This window comes from Balaenoptera musculus, chromosome 14 (genome assembly GCF_009873245.2).
Source record: "Balaenoptera musculus isolate JJ_BM4_2016_0621 chromosome 14, mBalMus1.pri.v3, whole genome shotgun sequence".
In the NCBI taxonomy this organism is placed as follows: Eukaryota; Metazoa; Chordata; class Mammalia; order Artiodactyla; family Balaenopteridae; genus Balaenoptera; species Balaenoptera musculus.
Window position 1 is genome coordinate 6,768,930 of NC_045798.1, and position 18,117 is coordinate 6,787,046.

The following is an 18,117-nucleotide window of genomic DNA, read 5'->3' on the forward strand; positions in this document are numbered from 1 at the left end:
CACGCGGGATCCTCCCAGACCAGGGCTCGAACCCGTGTCCCCTGCATTGGCAGGCAGATTCTCAACCACTGCGCCACCAGGGAAGCCCGGCTGGTATGTTTTTAATAAAATATTCATGAGCGTGAAACCCCTCACATCTCCCCCGTCTGCAACAACAGTTTTGGGAGAGGTGGTTCTTCCCGGACGTCTGCTGAAGTTCTGTTCAGTAGACGCATGGCGTGAGCTATCTGCGAGCGCAGGGCAGCTCCTGGCATTCCCGTTGCTCTCGTGCATTTCACCTGAGCGGCAGGAATCAGCAGTCATCTTCCAAATCTGAGATCCCCAAATCTGCTGTCTTGACTGATCTTTTGCCACTTGTCAACAGCCCCTTCTCGAATTCTTCTTCAGTAATTTTGCCTTTTTTAAACTTTTTCAAGAGCCTTGTGTCATTAAGAAGTTCTTCCATGTCCTCATCTTCGATATCAGAACCCTGAGTGCAGAAGAGATCAACAAGCTACTGAATTTCTCAGCAACAGTGTTCTAAGTGAAACCAGCATTTTTAATCAGTAACTACAAGCTCTTAGATCAGCTTCCACAAACAGCGCATTCCCCACCCAGGCCACCAAGGGAGTTTAGAAATCTGAGAGTCCTATGCAATTCCTATTAGAAGATAACTAGATACTACACTTCAGTGAAGCTTGTTCACAATTCTAAGTTGAGTATTCAAATAATAAAAATGCAAACTTTACCTCTTTCCTTTTCCGTTTTTCATTCAGTTTTTTCTTCTTTTCCTTTTTGGCCTTCTGCTTTGACCAAGCTTTATTTTTTATGAATTTTCTTCTCCCTTCATTTTCTGTTTTCTCTTTTCTTTGTTGCTCCAATAGCTTCTGCCTCTGCTTTTCTCTGATTTTATCTTTAAATGGAATGGTGTCTGTACTGACGTCCACAGGCACGAAATCTGGAAACTGCTTCCCTCTCAGCTCTGGCATCTTGGGCATCCTCAGCAGGGCAAAACCTCGAGCAAGACTTGCAAAATCGAGATCTGATTAAACCAAAACATTGCAGTTAGCACACCCAAAATAGGATTATAAGCATCAACCCACAGAACATTCATAGCAATATAATTTTGTCTACCTAAATGATCTAATGGGCTCATTTTAATTAGAATTAAAATAATTACATTTTTACTAAGAAGGAATACTCAGCAGCCAGTGTATTCTCTGTCTACTCAAACCCAAGGAAGACTGTCTTTTATTTTTATTTATTTATTTTTTTGGCTGCGCTGCACAGCACACGGGATCTTAGTTCCCCGACCAGGGATCGAACCCGTGTCCCCTGCAGTGGAAGCTCAGGGTCCTAACCACCGGACCACCAGGGAATTCCCAGGAAGACTTTCTTTTAAATGTTTAGAATACATTAACCCTGGCATAGGCCTGACATTATTATAAAACAAAGCAGTTTCATACTTGTAATACTTCTAAAACCATCAGATGTTTCAGATGGAGATACAATTATGTGAAGAAGTCCAACTTACCCTTTAATCTGAAGATGAGGTTACACTCATGCTTTGCATAAGCCTGGACGTACGACACAAAAGCTTTCATGCCCTTTTCAAACACAGCTCTGTCGGCCAGGGCCATGGACTTGAGCTTTGGAAGGAGGTCTACTGTGTTCTTCTGGACTTTCATCTCCTGCAGGGGGCACTGCACAGGGACCACAGCGTCACTTCTGGCTGGAATCACCTCATCCCCAAGGCTACCCCATAAGAGCCAGTGCCAGTAAAACCAAAGGCAGAACAATCCATTTTAATCTTAAAGCAGAGGCCTGGAAGCCCAAATCCAAGCAAAGTATTTTACTTGGTCCAGAAAGTATTTAAAAAATTTTAAAGCAAAGTTTAAAATGAGATTTTACCTAACAATCCTGATTTCTGGTTGGAAAGTATGGCAACATAGGTCTATGTTCCCAACTAGTGATACTTAGCTGGGGCTGAGCAGTGGCCGTACCCCAGAGCCTCTCCACAGCCATAAAGCCAGCCAGGTTCCCGCACTGACATCACCAGCCTGGCCCCTGTGTGTCTGCAACCCCTAATCTAAGTTCTGGACCCCACTTGCTGGAAAAGAACTTTTTCAACTACCCCAGCATTGGACATTCCATAGGAAAAAGGAAGACAGCTTACTTTCTGGTTAAGTGCAAGGAAATTGACGTACGACTCTTCCATGGGAAGGAGGAACACAAGCGCGCTGCCGCCATGGCCGATGCGGGCTGTGCGGCCACAGCGATGCACGAAGGCGCTGTGAACAACAAGGGGCGGGAACGTGGTCACCACGTGAGGCTGGCCGAGCAGAGCACAGGCCCGCAGCCGCACGGCTGATGCGCCTAAAATGACCCGAGGGGCTCCATCCCAACCCGCCGCTTATTAGTGCTATAGAACAGCGGGCGATTAAAGTACACGTGCAAACCAGAGAGGGTTCTGTTAGACATTTACTGTGAACTGTAAAACTTTTAAATTTATGCCTATCTGATGGTACAGGTAGGAGGACGCAGTCTCAGTAGAAAATTTGGAAAACAATGAAAAGCGTAAAAAAGAAAATAAAAGTGACCTATGAGGACCACCCCCCTCCCCCAGGAAGTAACAACTATTGCTTACGAGTTTGTATTTACAGGTGCTTTCCTATGTTTGCAGGCATTTATCAGGAATATATGCTTGCTCTCAGAGAATAACTGACATCTTCATATATGGTATATATATTGTTCTCCTTTAAACACTCTATCATGTGCATTTCTGCAAGAACTTTAAAAAGTATTTGAGGGACTTCCCTGATGGCCCAGTGGTTAAGACTCTGCACTTCCAATGCAGGGGGCATGGGATCCATCCCTGGTCAAGGAAGTAAGATCCCACATGCTGTGCGGCGCAGCCAAAAAATTTAAAAATAAATAAATAAGTAAATAAAAAAGATCTATTAAAAAGTATTTGAAAATGACTGAAATTTCTGCATAATACAGTATCACTATTGACCTATCAATGATAGCTCACCAGTTCCCTTATTTTTGCTATTTCGTAATGTTTTGACAACCATCATTATGTTTTCTTCCTCAGGATTCCTATTTCATTAGCCTAGATTCCTAGACAGAGCGGGTAACATTCTCTCATGCTGTACCTGGCATTGCTGGGAGGGTCGTACTGCAAAACCCAGTTTACTTCAGGAATATCTATTCCTCGGGCCATCACGTCCGTGCACACTAAAATCCCACTAGAAAATGAGAAAACACCACGCTGAGTAAGGAGGCCACTGTCTCCCTCACCGTCAAGCAGTCTTTACTGAGGGATGACAGTAACAACACAGGTTGCAGAATCTCTCACAGAAGTAAATATATAGGAATAACACTTTGATTTTTCTTCCTCCTAAGAACCTCTAGGACTTTACAAGTTCTCAGTGAAATCTGTAAAGAGGTGGGGAGGAGACACTGAGAAGATTTTTTAAATTAGCATATTTCCATTGAGGGAAAAGAAAAAAAAAAAAACAAACACAGTATTTGGTCTAATCCTTTGCAGCCATTTAAAAAAAACGAATGAAATTTTCCCTCCCAGACTGTCGTGTATGTGTCAATTCTATCACTTTGCCTAAAAGATTGCTTTTAACATAGCCAGAAGGCTCAATGATGAAGAAACACAGAGAAGTATTATCTCTATGCACAAACAGAATCAAGTTATGATCACTAGAGCCACAAGTTCCCTACAGCCTAGCCACCGGCTGACAATCTGCAGCCTTTAACGGGTTGCTCCTGTCTGTTCCGTCATTCAACAAACAGCTACCAAAGCCGCACTGGGGCAATGAACACAACACAGGTTCCCGTTCTTATGGAGCTTAAAACCTAGCAGGGAAGTTGACAGATAAGTAAGGAAGTCAGTGTAGCAAAGTGTAATGGGGTCAGGACAGAGGGCAGGGGCTCTGGATATTTACACAGAGAAGATATGACAACCAGGTCGGAGGAGGAAGAGAGTTCCAGGCAGGGAAACACATGTGAGGGTTTCGAGGCAGAACGACCTGCAAAAGAGCAGAGTGGCTGGAGATCCGCCACCTCCAAGGAAGCCAACCCACCTTTGCAATTTGCGGAACTCCGTGAAGATCTTATTGCGCTTATACTTCATCTTTCCGTGAATGCACATTATGTTCACGCCCTTCACCAGGGCCTCCAGAGCCTTTCCACAGTACTCCACGCAGGCGCACGTGCTGCGAGAGGGGACAGAGGGCTTAGAGTCGCAGGCCGCCTTGGTCCTCCTGCGACGGGGGGAGGGAGGCCGCGAGCACTAGATGCAGTGGGGGCCACCCAGTCGTCCCAGGAGGCTGCAGAGGAGAATGGCTGTGCATATCATCCACAACTAAGCTCTCGGCCAGGGGAAGGCCAGTCTTTTGACAAAACCCCTTCAGCAAGAGTTAAAACCCAAACAATGTATTCCTACTGTCTAAAGCTGTTCTAGCAAGGGGATCTCCCTGGCTCCCTGAGAAGCTAATGAAACTGAAGTAGTCCTTCACAACAAGAACAATGACATCTTAAATATAGCTTTACTCCTGCTTTTCCTTCAGGGAACTGCTTCTTCCCCAGTCAGTGCAGTTCCCAAGGGCTCAGCAGAAGTCAGACCTTTCAGGTCCTCTATCCTAGACATTGGACTTGGAGTCGAGGACAAAAGGGGACTGGAGCAGGGTCATCCCAATGAGGCTGTGCCCTAAACAGATGGCCATCTGGGTCCCCCAGATCCTGTCTTCCCTAGAGGCGGTGCACCCAACTTTCTCTTTGAGTCTGTGAACTCCCTACACCGCCCCCTTCTAATAAAGTTCACCTTTTTTATCTGAGGGATTCCAAAGGGATGTCACATCCTTTTGTAGATGAGGGACCTGAAGCTTACAGAGAGGCAGTATGAGTGAGTGGCAGAGGCAGAACCAGAAGGAAGGTTTGATTCCATCTCCCATGTTCTCCCACACCAGGCTGCAGGATTCCAATTTGGGCTAACTCCTGTCTAAATCTCCTGTCTTAAACACCTGTGCTAACTGACTGCTGCCAGATTCCCCAGTTTCCACCAAGAGTCACATCAGTACATAATAAAGCAGTTTTGCACACTAGGGTCACAACCCACAGATCCTGAAAGCAATCTGGTGGGTTCTGAAATCAATTTGGTGAGTCTGGACCAGCATTTTTAAAAAATTAGAGCAGAACAGAACAGAAAGCATCAGAATACATCCCACCTAGTCAAATGCAGTTTTATTGAATCTTTGTTTCAGTTTCATGTGTGTGTGTGTGTGTGTGTGTGTGTGTGTGTGTGTGTGTGTGTGTGTGTGTGTGTGTGTGTGTGTGTGTACCAGGTTGTGTTTCTAACTGTGGGACAGTACAGCTAATGCATTTTATTGGTGACATGATGGATGGAAAAGAAACATAAAATTCTTTTGGTGTTGCCAAAAAGACAACACCACAGGTATATCTGGAGGAGGAAAAAAACAGCCCAAAGGATGCACACATCTGTTCCTATCTTGCGCTCTGACAACAGGACACACCCCAGTGTGGCAGACACTAGGCTGGCGGATCAAACACCCTCCCAACCACTTCCTCCTTCACCTCCCTCTACTACAGAGTCTGGGACAGCTACCCACTTGTTTTTTTCCCATCTCCTAAAGTGAGGGGCTGCTGGGTGACCCACCTTTGGCCCATACAAGGAAAGCAGAAGTCAGCTTGGGAGGGGGCTGTCTGAGAAAGTCTTTTGCTTTTCTGATTAAAAGGGCCGGATATAGCGAGCACTGCCCTTCCCCCCTCTCTGCCTTTCCTCTTTTATCTGCTTTCAATGCAAATGTGGCAGCAGGTGTCACCGTGGTCATCTTAAAACTAGGAGGTGACCTACAGGAAGGAAAGGCCAAGACAGCTAAAGAAACACTGGTCTTGACGTTGCTGAGACGGAAACCAACGTCAGGAACTGCCTGCCTCTGGACTTCTTTTTACAGGAGAAAAATAAACCCCTCCAGCTTGAGCTGCAGAAGTCATTTGCAGCCAAACACATTCCTAACAGACAAACAACCTGAAGGCTACACACATGTGCACGTTCTGGGTGTGGCCGAACTCCAGAAGTATTACCTGAAGAAGACCAGGTGTTTTTCCTGCTTATGATTTCGAAGAAAATGTACCAGCTGATTAAATTTCTCATCTGCCTTACATACCTACAAAATAAAAAGGAAAACCAATAAAATAAAAACAAATTTGCTGACAAAAATAACCCCATAGCTATTTTCAGTTTCGGCCTTAAATTTTAAGGAATCTAATTTCCTCCATGAAAAGGGACAGACGTTCGTCAGAATGTTACTCAGTCTACCGAGACCAGAATAAACATCAGCCTGGGCTGCTGACACACGTTAAGTCACAAAGTCATGTAACTGAGGACAGGGAGTCACCCAGTGCGGTAAGTACCTCCCAAACCCCAACATGCAGATAGCGCCATGCCGGCCATAACACCATCCCCAGGGGAGGTCTTTAAAATGCACATCCTTGGACACAGCATACAGATTATGATTCATGTGGAATTGGACCCAAGGGTCCGTATTACTTAAGAGTGCCCAGGAGATCCTGAGACACAGCCATGTTCAGAAATCACTGCTCTAAGGTAAACACAGGTCTCCACAGCACAATGCACAGAATTATTTCACAGACCTCCATGGAGACAGACTCCAGTCTCTCTTAATAAAGCAACCGAGTGCTCCTAAATTGGAAACATTTAAGTCCACCTGAATGCATCCCCCTATTTTTACCCTAACCAAGCCCTCAGTCTGGGACTTCTTTCTCACGCACTCAGACATCTCTAAATGCAGTCACTTAAATGAACGCAAAAGAGCAGAGTGGAGCAGCGGCCACAGTGGGCTCCAAAGCTAATTTATTACCACTTACTACACACTAAGCACTGGCCTAAAACCTTCATCTGTATTAATAAACCAATCCTCCACCAACCCTACGAAATGGGTGCTAACATTTTACAAGTGGTGAACTAGTGCAGTTAGGAAGGGACAAAGCCTAGCTGTGCAGCTGGGCGGCCTTGCCCTCGCACCTCTGCTCGTAACCACTACACTATCCACCACCTCCTCCCTCCCCTGGGAAAAGCCGGCCTCCTAACTTTACCAGCCCGGCTACAAGCAGAAATAGCAACACCGGGTATAACACCTCCTGCCTGATTTCAAATGCATCCTCCAGGCAGCTGCAGCAGAGGTGGTTTTCTGATCTGCAAACTTTCTGCCTTCAATCTCCCCATGAATCGACCCAAAGGAGAGCCACCTCATCGCCCTCACAGTCCGCAGCACGAGGGACACTGGTTTGGAAACGGCCCACTTCTCCGTGACCATGTCACTGTGTTCAGGAGCTGAGTAGCCCCTCTCGGCCCAAAGAAAAGCCCCACCTCCTGGCTGACGATTTCGATGTGCCTTGTCAAGCAGTGACACTGGCCTGCGGGTTCTCCCAGTTCCCAAATGGCGCTGCCACCCTGGCTGACCATCCTCTCTAGATGCCCCTGGCCCGACCCAGTGATGGTAGAGAACAGAAGAGGGTGGCCTCATTACTAACAATCACATTTCCAAAAGCCCTCCCACTGCTTTGTGAGGAAACTAAAAGTAAGGGCAGCTAGGATTTACTGCTGCAAATTCAGCAACTCCCAGCTGTAAATCGAAAAACACCATTTAGGTTACAGAGCAGAACACTGTCGCCCAACAAAGTCTCCTTCAGAGAGGCCATAATTCGATTTTGTGTTTCATCTGCACGTCTGGCTGTGCCCTTCTCTAACTCAGGCTCATATTAATGGGCCGGGAACCCAGCATGTCCCGTGCCTGCACCCAGCACACCCCGTGCACGTGTAATAAAAACATTTGATCACTTGGCGACAGGAGGTCCATACACACCGTCCTTAGAGACTCTGCTTAAAATACAGTCACGCCTGTGTTAACTTCCTTATTCACGTACTTGCTGAATGACAAGCATCATCACACATAGCATGTACCCTAGCTCTGTCCCCAAATGCATTTTTTTAAATTAATTAATTAATTTTTGTTTTTGGTTGTGTTGGGTCTTCCTTGCTGCACGTGGGCTTTCTCTAGTTGCGGCGAGTGGGGGCTACTCTTTGTTGCGGTGCACGGGGCTTCTCACTGTCGTGGCTTCTCTTGTTGCGGAGCATGGGCTCTAGGTGCGCAGGCTTCAGTAGTTGTGGCACATGGGCTCAGTAGTTGTGGCTCGCGGGCTCTAGAGCACAGGCTCAGTAGTTGTGGTTTGCAGGCTCTACAGCGCAGGCTCAGTAGTTGTGGCGCACAGGCTTAGCTGCTCCACAGCATGTGGGACCTTCCCGGACCAGGGCTAGAACCCGTGTCCCCTGCATTGGCAGGCGGATTCTTAACCACTGCGCCACCAGGGGAGCCCCCCAAATGCATTTAAAAATGTGCCACAGGGTATCATTTTATAGATTTAGTTTCCTAGAAAACTGAAAGCCAGTCTCTAGAGCACTTATTTTTTGCTTGCTTATTTGGTTTTTTTTTTTGGCGGCACCATGCAGCATGCAGAATCTTAGTTCCCCAACCAGGGATCAAACCCGTGCCCCCGCAGTGGAAGCACAAACTCTTAACCACTGGACTGCCAGGGAAGTCCCATTTGCTTGCTTATTTGTTTTAATTGCTAAGAGTCAACATATATCAGTGGGAACACTGTACATCATATTGATAAAACTTGGAAAATCTAATAAGTTGTTAAAACAATTATTATAGCTGATCATTTAAAAGGAAAAACAGGACTTCCCTGGCAGTCCAATGGTTAGGACTCCGTGCTTCCACTGCAGGGGGCGGGCTCAATCCCTGGTCGGGGGACTAAGATCCCGCGTGCTGTGCGGCGCGGCCCCAAGAAAAACATAACTAAGCTTACTGAAAGCAGTTCAAGTCAAAAAAAATTAGTAATTTTTTTCAGTAAATTGCTTTGGCTTATAATACTTGTTTTATTTTTTCCAGCTTTACTGAGGTATAATTGGCAAATAAAAATTGTATATATTTAAGCATATTTACACATTAAAAATCTATACATGTATACAATGAAGGTGTACGAAATGATGACATGCACGTACACTGTGAAATGATTATCATAATCAAGTGAATTAACACACCCAGCACTTCACAGAGTTCCCTTTTGTATTTGAAGGACTACTCTGTTAGCAAATTTCAATTTCAAGTACACGACACCGTTAACCCCAGTCCCCGCGCTGTACCTTAGACCCCTACAGCCTCCTTGATGGCCTGCAGGAGCCAGTGAGACCGACCACCCAGCGCTCACCATGTAGTAGTTCTCCAGGCGGGAGGGGGTCTTCTGCGTGCTGCTGGCCGCCATGCCCTTCTCCTTCACCGAGATGCGCACAGGGTTCCGGAGGCCTGCTCTCACCAGGTTCTCCACTTCTTGCGTCTGAGTGGCCGAGAAGAGGCCCGTTCTCCTCTGCTTCGGCAAAAACTCCAAGATGGTGTTTATGCTAAAAAGAGAGGGCTCATCTTAACCCCTCACTTATCAGCATAATCAACAAATGGTGTTTTATGATACTGAACAGGTTATTTTAAAAGACTGAAAACCATCACAATATTTACAGTAGCTACTACTGGGAGGTGAGATTATGGGCGATCTTCATTTCTTCTTTATACTCTCATTTTCCCAAGGTTTCTTCAACGTAAGCATATAATTTTACTTTTATAATGGGGAGCAATTAAAAGAGTGAAATTAAGACAAAACTTTTTGAGACTAAAAACCATTAAACTGTACACTTTACATGGGTGAATTGTGTAACATATGAATTATATCCCAATAAAACTACTTTTTTAAGACTCACAGAAACTTTTAAAGAAGCCATGGAGGAAAACACATCTTAAGAACATCACAGACAGAAGAAATAGAATTTAAATTGTGTGGAAGAATCTGAAAGATTAAACATCCTAATGATTTGAAATTCACATGCGGGGACTTCCCTGGTGGCGCAGTGGTTAAGAATCCGCCTGCCAATGCAGGGGACACGGGTTCGAGCCCTGGTCCAGGAAGATCCCACGTGCCGCGGAACAACTAAGCCCGTGCGCCACAACTACTGAGCCTGCGCTCTAGAGCCCACGAGCCACAACTACTGAGCCCACGTGCCACAACTACTGAGCCTGCACTCTAGAGCCCGTGTGCCACAACTACTGAAGGCCGCGCGCCTAGAGCCCGTGTTCTGCAATGAGAGAAGCCTCCGCAATGAGAAGCCCGTGTACCATATGAACAGTAGCCCCCGCTCACCACAACTAGAGAAAGCCAGCACACAGCAACGAAGACCCAACGTAGCCAAAAAATTAAATAAATAAATAAATAAATTTATAAAAAAAAAGAAATTCACATGTGGCTAATAGAGACAGTCATGGAGTAATAAAGGAATTCCATCTTGGGCTCCCTTTCATCCCGTGTCACCCGAACCCCATGAAGTCCAAACTCCAGTACCTCGCCTCGAACCCCATATCCAGAAGCCTGTCCGCTTCATCCAACACCAGGACCTCCAGGGACCTCACGCAGCTGGCCAGATCCAGGCCCTCTGCCTTCCTTCGGAACATGTCCTCCAGGCGGCCTGGGGTGGCCACAATGATGTTCCCACTATGAAAACAAAGTTAACATTTACCGCACTCGCTGGATCTCGGGGACCTTTGTGATTCCAAACACCAAGTTTTGTATTCCCCCCAGCAAAAGTCATCTAAAATGCCAGCGAAGAGAAGGGAGACCACCATCGTGGGAAGAGAAGGCTGCGCCGTGAGGGGACAGGTCTGGGTTCCAGGCTGAGATGAAGGGCAGAGCTCAGCAAACTGGCTCTTAGGTCACATCTGGCCTCTGCTGTTTGTGTGACATTTTATTGGCACATAACTACACATCCTCCTTCATTCATGGGTTGCCTCTGGCGGCTTTCCCACGATAACAGCAGAGGTGAGCTGCTATGACACAGACTGTGTGATCGACAAAGCTAAAATAATTACCATCTGGTCCTTTACAGAAAGGGTTTGCTCACCCCCTGACTTTACTCAACCACTTTAGGTCCCAGGTCACTCATCTATAAAATGAGAATGTCAACAGAACTAGAGATAATTTTATGTAAAGATCACAAACTGGCAGACTGAAAGCCAAACGTGGTTCCCACAGACTGGGTGACCTGCAGGAAAGTTTTGTTGTTGTTTTTTTTAAATGTGAATTACCTGCCAACAGTTAAAAAAATCTGGAGATAACACACAAAAATCTGGAATTCCATATTCTTTTTAAAAAATTCAAAACCTGGAGAACTGAGCCCAGAGTTCTGTGGGCAGCGATAAGCTGGGGGTGAGTACGCAGGCGTGAACTAGCCAGTTCCCCCGACTCCCCGCCCACCCCTTCACATGTTTATAGTATCCTCTGAGCCCTGTAGCAACTCGAGTCTGTGACCCCTGCTGCAAAGTATCGCCTGTTGTAGCTGGACACAGCAAGTGCTCAAGAAAAATAGTTTTCTTTATTAAGATTCACTGACAAACTGGGCACAAATTCTACTGCTGCTCATTACAAACCTTACTCATCGTGGGACAATACAATGCCAAGGAGTGATGGCCATCGTGTATTCAAACACGCATTCCGAACGTTTATGAAACACCGGCCGTGTGCTCAGCGCCTCTCTAGGCTCTGAAGGTAAAATGCTGCCGGACAGACACCACCCCGACTTTCCCGAGCCTCCTGGAGACACGGAAGAGCCTGGCACGGGCAGCATCTGGGAGAAAGCCAGCCCGCTGTGGCAGCAGGGCGGGCTGTGAAGGGGGCAGCAGTGGAGAGTGGTGGCTCACAGGCCCTACGCAAACACTAGGATCTATCCCAAGGGCCAGCAGGAGCCACTGAAGAGCTTTCAATGAGTGACACGACCTGACTGGCATTCTGGTTGCTACGCGGAGCGTGGACTATCGGGGACAAGAGCAGACACACACAGAAGAGAGAGAGAGGCAGAGAAGCTACTGCAGGAGTCCAGGGGAGAAATGAGCAGGAGAGGTGGCGATGGGAAGGCTGACGGTTAGAGACACGCTCTGGAGAGAAAATGCAGAGGATGTGGTGACAGTTAACTGTCAGGGGTAGTGGAGGGGACGGTGAGGAGCCGAGGCTGAACCCCTGACTTCAGGAGAAGCAACGGGGGCAGATGAACAGGCAACTCCAGATGAGGTGCAAGTCTGGGGATGAAAATTCCAAGCTCCTGTTGTAGACGTGTTTGCAACAGCTGTGAGACGCCTGGGGAGATGCCAAGCAGACAAGTGGATTATCTGTGTGTCTGGGGCTCGGGGCGAGGTCAGAGACCACCACGGTAGGGACGAGATCATAAGCCCGTGAGCAAAATGGGAGGTTAGCCTGAAGAAAGAACTTTTTGTGGGGAGGGGGCTCCTGAAGTGGGGTGTTTCCAGTTAAGCCTAGATCACGTGTCGATTCCTCTTGGGTTCAATGCCAAGAGCAAGCAAGGCAACTTACCCGTGCTCCTTAAACCTCGCAACATCCTCTCCAGGATTCCTGCCTCCGATCCAGAGAATCTGGCTAAAACAAGAAAAGTGTCTTTGAGCAGGTCAGGCAAAATCACAGCCCATGGCTGACAGGGACCCTGCCTCCCATTTTACCTGAACTGTGGGAAGGGCTTCGTGAAATGCGACAGGACCTCATCTATCTGAACAGCCAGCTCTCGCGTGGGTGTGATGATTATGGCGCCAACCTGCCCACGCGGGGGAAGGCACACGATTAGCAGAGCTCAGGGCTTGCAGAGCTGAACTCACACAAGACGCACCCTCCACCTAATGGACGAAGGTTCCCAGAGAAACAGCACTTCCTGGGCTTTTTCAGCAGTGCCCGGTCACGGTACACATCGAGAGTTGACCCTTGAATGATGGCGGGGTTAGGGATGTGAACCTTCTGCGTAGTCGAAAATCCACAAATAATTTACAGTTGGCCCTCCACATAACCGGTTTGGTTCCTCCATATCCCAATTCCACATCTAGGGATTAAACCAACCTCGGCTGGTGTAGACCTATAGTTATTCACTACTGAAAGAAACCCGCATTTAAGTGGACCTGCACCGTTCAAACCCATGTTGTTCAAAAGTCAACTGTAGTTTGAATTATAGTCAGTCCTCATTCTGTTCTACAAAGCGGCCACATACGCTGTTAGCGAATACTGGACCATTGCTCCTGGGGAAATGGGGTTAGGTTCCTGCAAGCCTCTGGTCACATTTGGGTCGACCTATCAATACATAAGCTTGTTTTACATATATTTCTGTTTAAAGATACCTTATTTTGTAAGTCAACTATACTTCAATTAAATTATTAAATAAAGACACCTCATTTAATATATACTGTTGATTCATTAACATTGAACTCACAGCCAACAGCACTATCAAAAGAAGCTTATGTAACATGTAGTTTCTCCGTAAGGCACATCACAGCCTTTTTGCACTCGGGAACACTCGATAGCGCTTCAGCAGTATGTTTGGGGGTTATTTTAAACAGTGAAATCACCAAAAAAAAAAAAAAAAAAAATCACAGCAGTAAGTTGACCAGGAAAAGGACACCTGCTTACAGCCTGAGAGGTGGAACGAGAAGGCAGTATCGCCCTGATCAGACTCAGCTGGGAAAGTGCCATAAGGCGACTCCCATTTGTCACTGCCCCACACAAGTCCATGCATGAGCACGAAAGCACACTGAGTGCTGCTTTGGGGAGCTACAAATAAATGTTAAGGAGTAGGCAGATTCATAAACACAGAATCTGCAAGTAATGAGGACAGACTGTACTTTTTCCTTCTTATTTTTTCAAGCTTTTGACCAGCTTCTTCCTCAACTGTGAACTCTCTGATGACTAAGTGAAAATAAACCATTTAGCTATCCTCACCTGACTCTTTTTTAACTTCTCTTCCCTTCTCAGGAGAATTTCCAGGATGGGGATGATGAAAGCGAGTGTTTTGCCACTACCTGTGACCTGCAAAGGGCAGAAAGTTTCCGTTTGCTTTTCCTCACAGTTCATTTTGGAAGGAAAACAGGAAGACAGGCTGCATTTACACAAGGTACTCACCGCTTCTGCAGCAACATCTTTGTTTTTCATGAACAGAGGGATGGTTGCAGACTGAAAAGAGAGATGGCAGAGCACTGGTTAGAGGATGCCGTGACTCCACCGATGAGGCCCAGAGCCCGAGGAACACAAGGCTGGCCTTGGTCACACTGGACCCCACCACAAAGTGGACTCCAATTACAGCCACCACCAGGGACCCCAGTGGGGTCAGCTCACAGGTAATACAGCAGCGGTGTCTACACAGACGGCATGGAGGGCAAGTGAGCCAAGCTGGGATTTGGGGGTCCTGAGTTCTAGCCCTGCCTCGCCTACTCTTCCTCTCTGGACCAGGAAGGGTTTGAAGACACTGTGTTCCTTCCAGCTCTAGTATCACAAACAACGATTTAAATAGGCCCTCTAATTATAAACACCGCAGAAAACCCACAGGGTTACAAGAGGCCTGGCCCTTTGGGTGCAGCAACGAGCAGCTGAACCTGAAGCAGACTCCGGTCTTGGCTTCAAGGATGCCCCCTCCAGGACCACACTCCACTCCTGGTCCCCAGAGCCTGAGCTCACCCATTGCAGCACGTGTAGGACTTTTCTAACTGCTTCAACACAAGTAAGTCTCAGCCTGGGTGATTTCTGTGCCTGCAAGGAACATTTGGCAATGTCTGAAGACATTTTGGGTTGTCAAAACAGGGAGGGGGGGCTTCCCCGGTGGCACAGTCGTTAAGAATCCGCCTGCCAATGCAGGGGACACAGGTTCGAGCCCTGGTCCGGGAAGATCCCACATGCCGCGGAGCAACTAAGCCCATGGGCCACAACTACTGAGCCTGCACTCTAGAGCCAGTGAGCCACAACTACAGAAGCCCATGCGCCTAGAGCCCGTGCTCTGCAACGAGAGAAGCCACCGCAATGAGAAGCCCGCGCACCGCAATGAAGAGTAGCCCCCGCTCGCCGCAACTAGAGAAAGCCCACACGCAGCCACGAAGACTCAACACAGCCAAAAATAAAATAAATTTATTAAAAAAAAAAAAAGAATGAGATTTTTCATTCGTTTTTCACACTAAGTCCTCAAAATCCATTGTACATGTCACACGTAGAGCACATCTCAATACGGACTCACCATGTTTCAAATGTTCAATAGCCACATGTGAGTGACCACCACAGTGGACAGCACCTAGACCATCAACTCCAATGGCAGACACTGGGTCTTGTCTGCACTACAGTCCCAAGCATGGCACAGAGCACTGCCTGCTTCCTCCACATCTTTCCTGAGGAGCCTATGGACATCTCAACTTAACATTTCGAAACAGAACCCTCTTGATTTTCCCTCTGAAGCCTGTTATCCTTGCCAGCCTTCCTCATCTCAATAAATGATACCACCATCCACCCAGCTGCTAAGGACAAAAACCTCAGGGTCCCTGTAGATTCCTCCTTCATGAACCCCACATCTGGCCCCTCAGGAACCCTAAAGCTATCCCAACATTGACTTTTTTTTTTTTTAATTATTTATTTATTTTTGGCTGTGTTGAATCTTCATTTCTGTGCGAGGGCTTTCTCTAGTTGCGGCAAGTGGGGGCCACGCTTCATCGCGGTGCACGGGCCTCTCACTATCGCGGCCTCTCTTGTTGCGGAGCACAGGCTCCAGACGCGCAGGCTCAGTAGTTGTGGCTCCCGGGCCTAGTTGGTCCGCAGCATGTGGGATCTTCCCAGACCAGGGCACGAACCCGTGTCCCCTGCATTGGCAGGCAGATTCTCAACCACTGCACCACCAGGGAAGCCCCCAACATTGACTTTTCAATATCCACTGCTTCCTGTCTACTCCAAGCCACCATCACCTCTAACTTGACAGTGGCCTCCTAATGGACCTCCTCACTTCTCCTCTTATTCCTCTAAAGTCTATTCTCTACACCGCAGTCACATCCCTTCCCTTTCTGCACAGTTTCCCATGGAAGACAGCTTCCCGCTGCATTTAGGATAAAATACAAGCTCCTACAAGGAAGACCCTGCACGATCCAGCACCTGGTTTGCTCACCTCTTACACTACTCGTGCTGCTCCAGCCACAGAGGACTTCTTTCTGTTCCTCCAAGCTCATTTCCAGCCCCAGGGCATTTGCACGGGCATTTCTCTTTGCTGGAATATCATGCCCCCAATCACCCCACAGCCAGGTCCTTCTCATTCAGGTAGCAGCTTAACGACACCTCCTCCGAGAGGCCTCCCCTATCTTATCTCCTATCCTGTACCTTCTTGTCACTGTCTGCTCCACAACACTTATCACCAGCTGAAATTACCTTATTCCTTTACCCCTTTCTCTCTCTCCTGCATTAGAAAACAATGCCCATGAGTGGGGACCAACACTGCAAAATCCCTGGAGCCTAGAAAAAAAGTACCCAATACGTAGTTTGTCCTCAAGAAATTTCTTGAATAAATGAATAAACTGGACCAGGACACTTCACTTAGCCCAAGTAATAATAACAACAATGACAGCAGGTAACATTTACCGAGCGCCCATGATGTGCGCAAAATTGTCTTAGGTAATCTCCGCAACAACCCTCTGGTAATACTATTTTCGTCATTTCACAGAAAAAGGAAATGAAGCATAGAGAGGTTAAGTCATTTGCCCAAGGTCTCACAGCTAGAGGGGGTAGGGGGAGAATACGAACCAGGCACTTGGGTCCCAACACCTAAGGGCGGGGTGGGGGCGGTGAAGACCCTGGCACAGGTGCGCCGCCGCCTGCCGCCTCTGCCTGGCGATCATTAACCAGCTTGGCATCACCCGAGTCGGCGCAGCAGAAAGACGTGGCCAAAGTTCCAGCCGGAGGGGTGAAAACTCCAGGATGCGAGTCCTAACACCTACCGGCCGCGTCCAATTCAGCGGGTGCCGGGCCCGCCCTGAGCCTCCCTTTCCCCACCTGCCCCCTGCGCACCGAGGGCCCACCTCCCCGGCCCCGGGTACCTGCACCGGCGTCATGTGCGGGAAACCCAGCTCCCGCAGGACACCCAGCACCCGCGGGTGCAGCGGCACCGGGAGCGACTCCCAGGAACCCTCTGTCACGTGCTCCATGGCTAGCTCTGCCACAGCAGCTACCACTCCGACGCCTCCCGGGCGCACTTCCGCTTCCGCTCGCCAACAGGCCGCGCCCGGAACCATGCTCCAGTCGCAAAGTTCCGGAGGGCGGGGGAAGGCGCCCTCGCCGCAGAAGAGTGGAAAGCCGACAGCCGGCGGATGAAAGCGGGCCGCGGGGACCCGGCCATGGTGCCATTCGTCCAGAGCAGCCACCTGGGCTCGGAGCGCCTTTCCACATCGAGCAGGCATTTGCGCGGGAGGGATTTTGCCCCGGCTCTCACACTTTCCCTGCCAGTCGGAGGCAGGTGGCTGCACAACACCGCGTCCTGGCCAAACGACAGTGGGTCTGGAGGGAGTTGACAGAAATGTACCCCAGCTCGGGAGCCCCAAATATGCAAAACAGGGTGATGGTGGGGATCCACTGCCTACTACACAATAAATGTTGGTTTACTTCCGAGGAAGTGAGGTCAGAGACCTAAACAGGAACACTGCAGCTTATTCCTGGGTTCACCATTGGATTGACTCGTGCACGTGTACATTCATTCAGCAAGCTTTTACTGACCAGCTATTATGAGCTGGGTCCATACCTTTAGCTTGGTTTGCTCCCTTACATCCATCAGGACTTTTCAAATATCATTTCAGTGATGCCTTCCTAATCCACTTACCCTGCTTTATTTTTCCTCCATATCACTTATCATTAATATGCCATATAATTTCTAAAAGGTAAATCCTACGATAATGGGACTTTTTCTGTTCTGTTTATCTCAGTGCCTACAACTGGTTGCACACAGCAGTCACCCAAATATTTTAGGAATGAATAAATGGGGACAGTACTTGTGCAAATTCCAGTCATCTCAAACTAGAAAGTGAAAGAGGAAAGTCTAAGGCAACATTTTCACTTTAATGCCATCATCACATCCTCAAAATGCCTTTGACAACTGTTTTATAAAATAGGACTTCCAAACAGGTCTGAAAGCAAAGA

At 47.9% G+C, this 18,117-nt stretch overlaps 1 protein-coding gene across 3 annotated transcripts; it reads right to left on the minus strand.

The window, feature by feature from the left end:
• Positions 1–98: 98 nt before the first annotated feature.
• Positions 99–17,168, minus strand: DDX55 (DEAD-box helicase 55). 3 transcript variants are annotated; one of them, XM_036874707.1, is made up of 14 exons: positions 17,025–17,168; positions 14,089–14,139; positions 13,909–13,995; positions 12,648–12,739; positions 12,505–12,567; positions 10,486–10,635; positions 9,310–9,499; positions 6,100–6,182; positions 4,080–4,211; positions 3,138–3,230; positions 2,156–2,270; positions 1,514–1,682; positions 729–1,021; positions 99–469 (listed from the first exon to the last, which is right to left on the minus strand). In XM_036874707.1, exons 1-14 carry the CDS (start codon positions 17,130–17,132, stop codon positions 293–295), a joined length of 1,803 nt encoding a protein of 600 aa, XP_036730602.1. In that variant the 5' UTR covers positions 17,133–17,168; the 3' UTR covers positions 99–292. The 3 variants fall into 3 exon arrangements, with proteins under 3 accessions (XP_036730602.1, XP_036730604.1, XP_036730603.1); XM_036874709.1 differs by lacking the exon at positions 17,025–17,168 and adding an exon at positions 16,732–16,957; XM_036874708.1 differs by lacking the exon at positions 3,138–3,230.
• Between the last annotated feature and the right edge of the window lie 949 nt (positions 17,169–18,117).

Bases quoted from the DNA above. Each gene is read 5' to 3' on its own strand.
- DDX55 (XM_036874707.1), bottom strand. From the start codon at position 17,132: ATGGAGCACGTGACAGAGGGTTCCTGGGAGTCGCTCCCGGTGCCGCTG. The intron at 9,500-10,485 runs GTACTGGAGTTT...CTCTCTTTTTAG, and splicing joins GATATGGGGTTCGAGGCGAG to CATAAACACCATCTTGGAGT. The intron at 4,212-6,099 runs GTAATACTTCTG...CCCCTCTCGCAG, and splicing joins AAACACCTGGTCTTCTTCAG to CACGTGCGCCTGCGTGGAGT.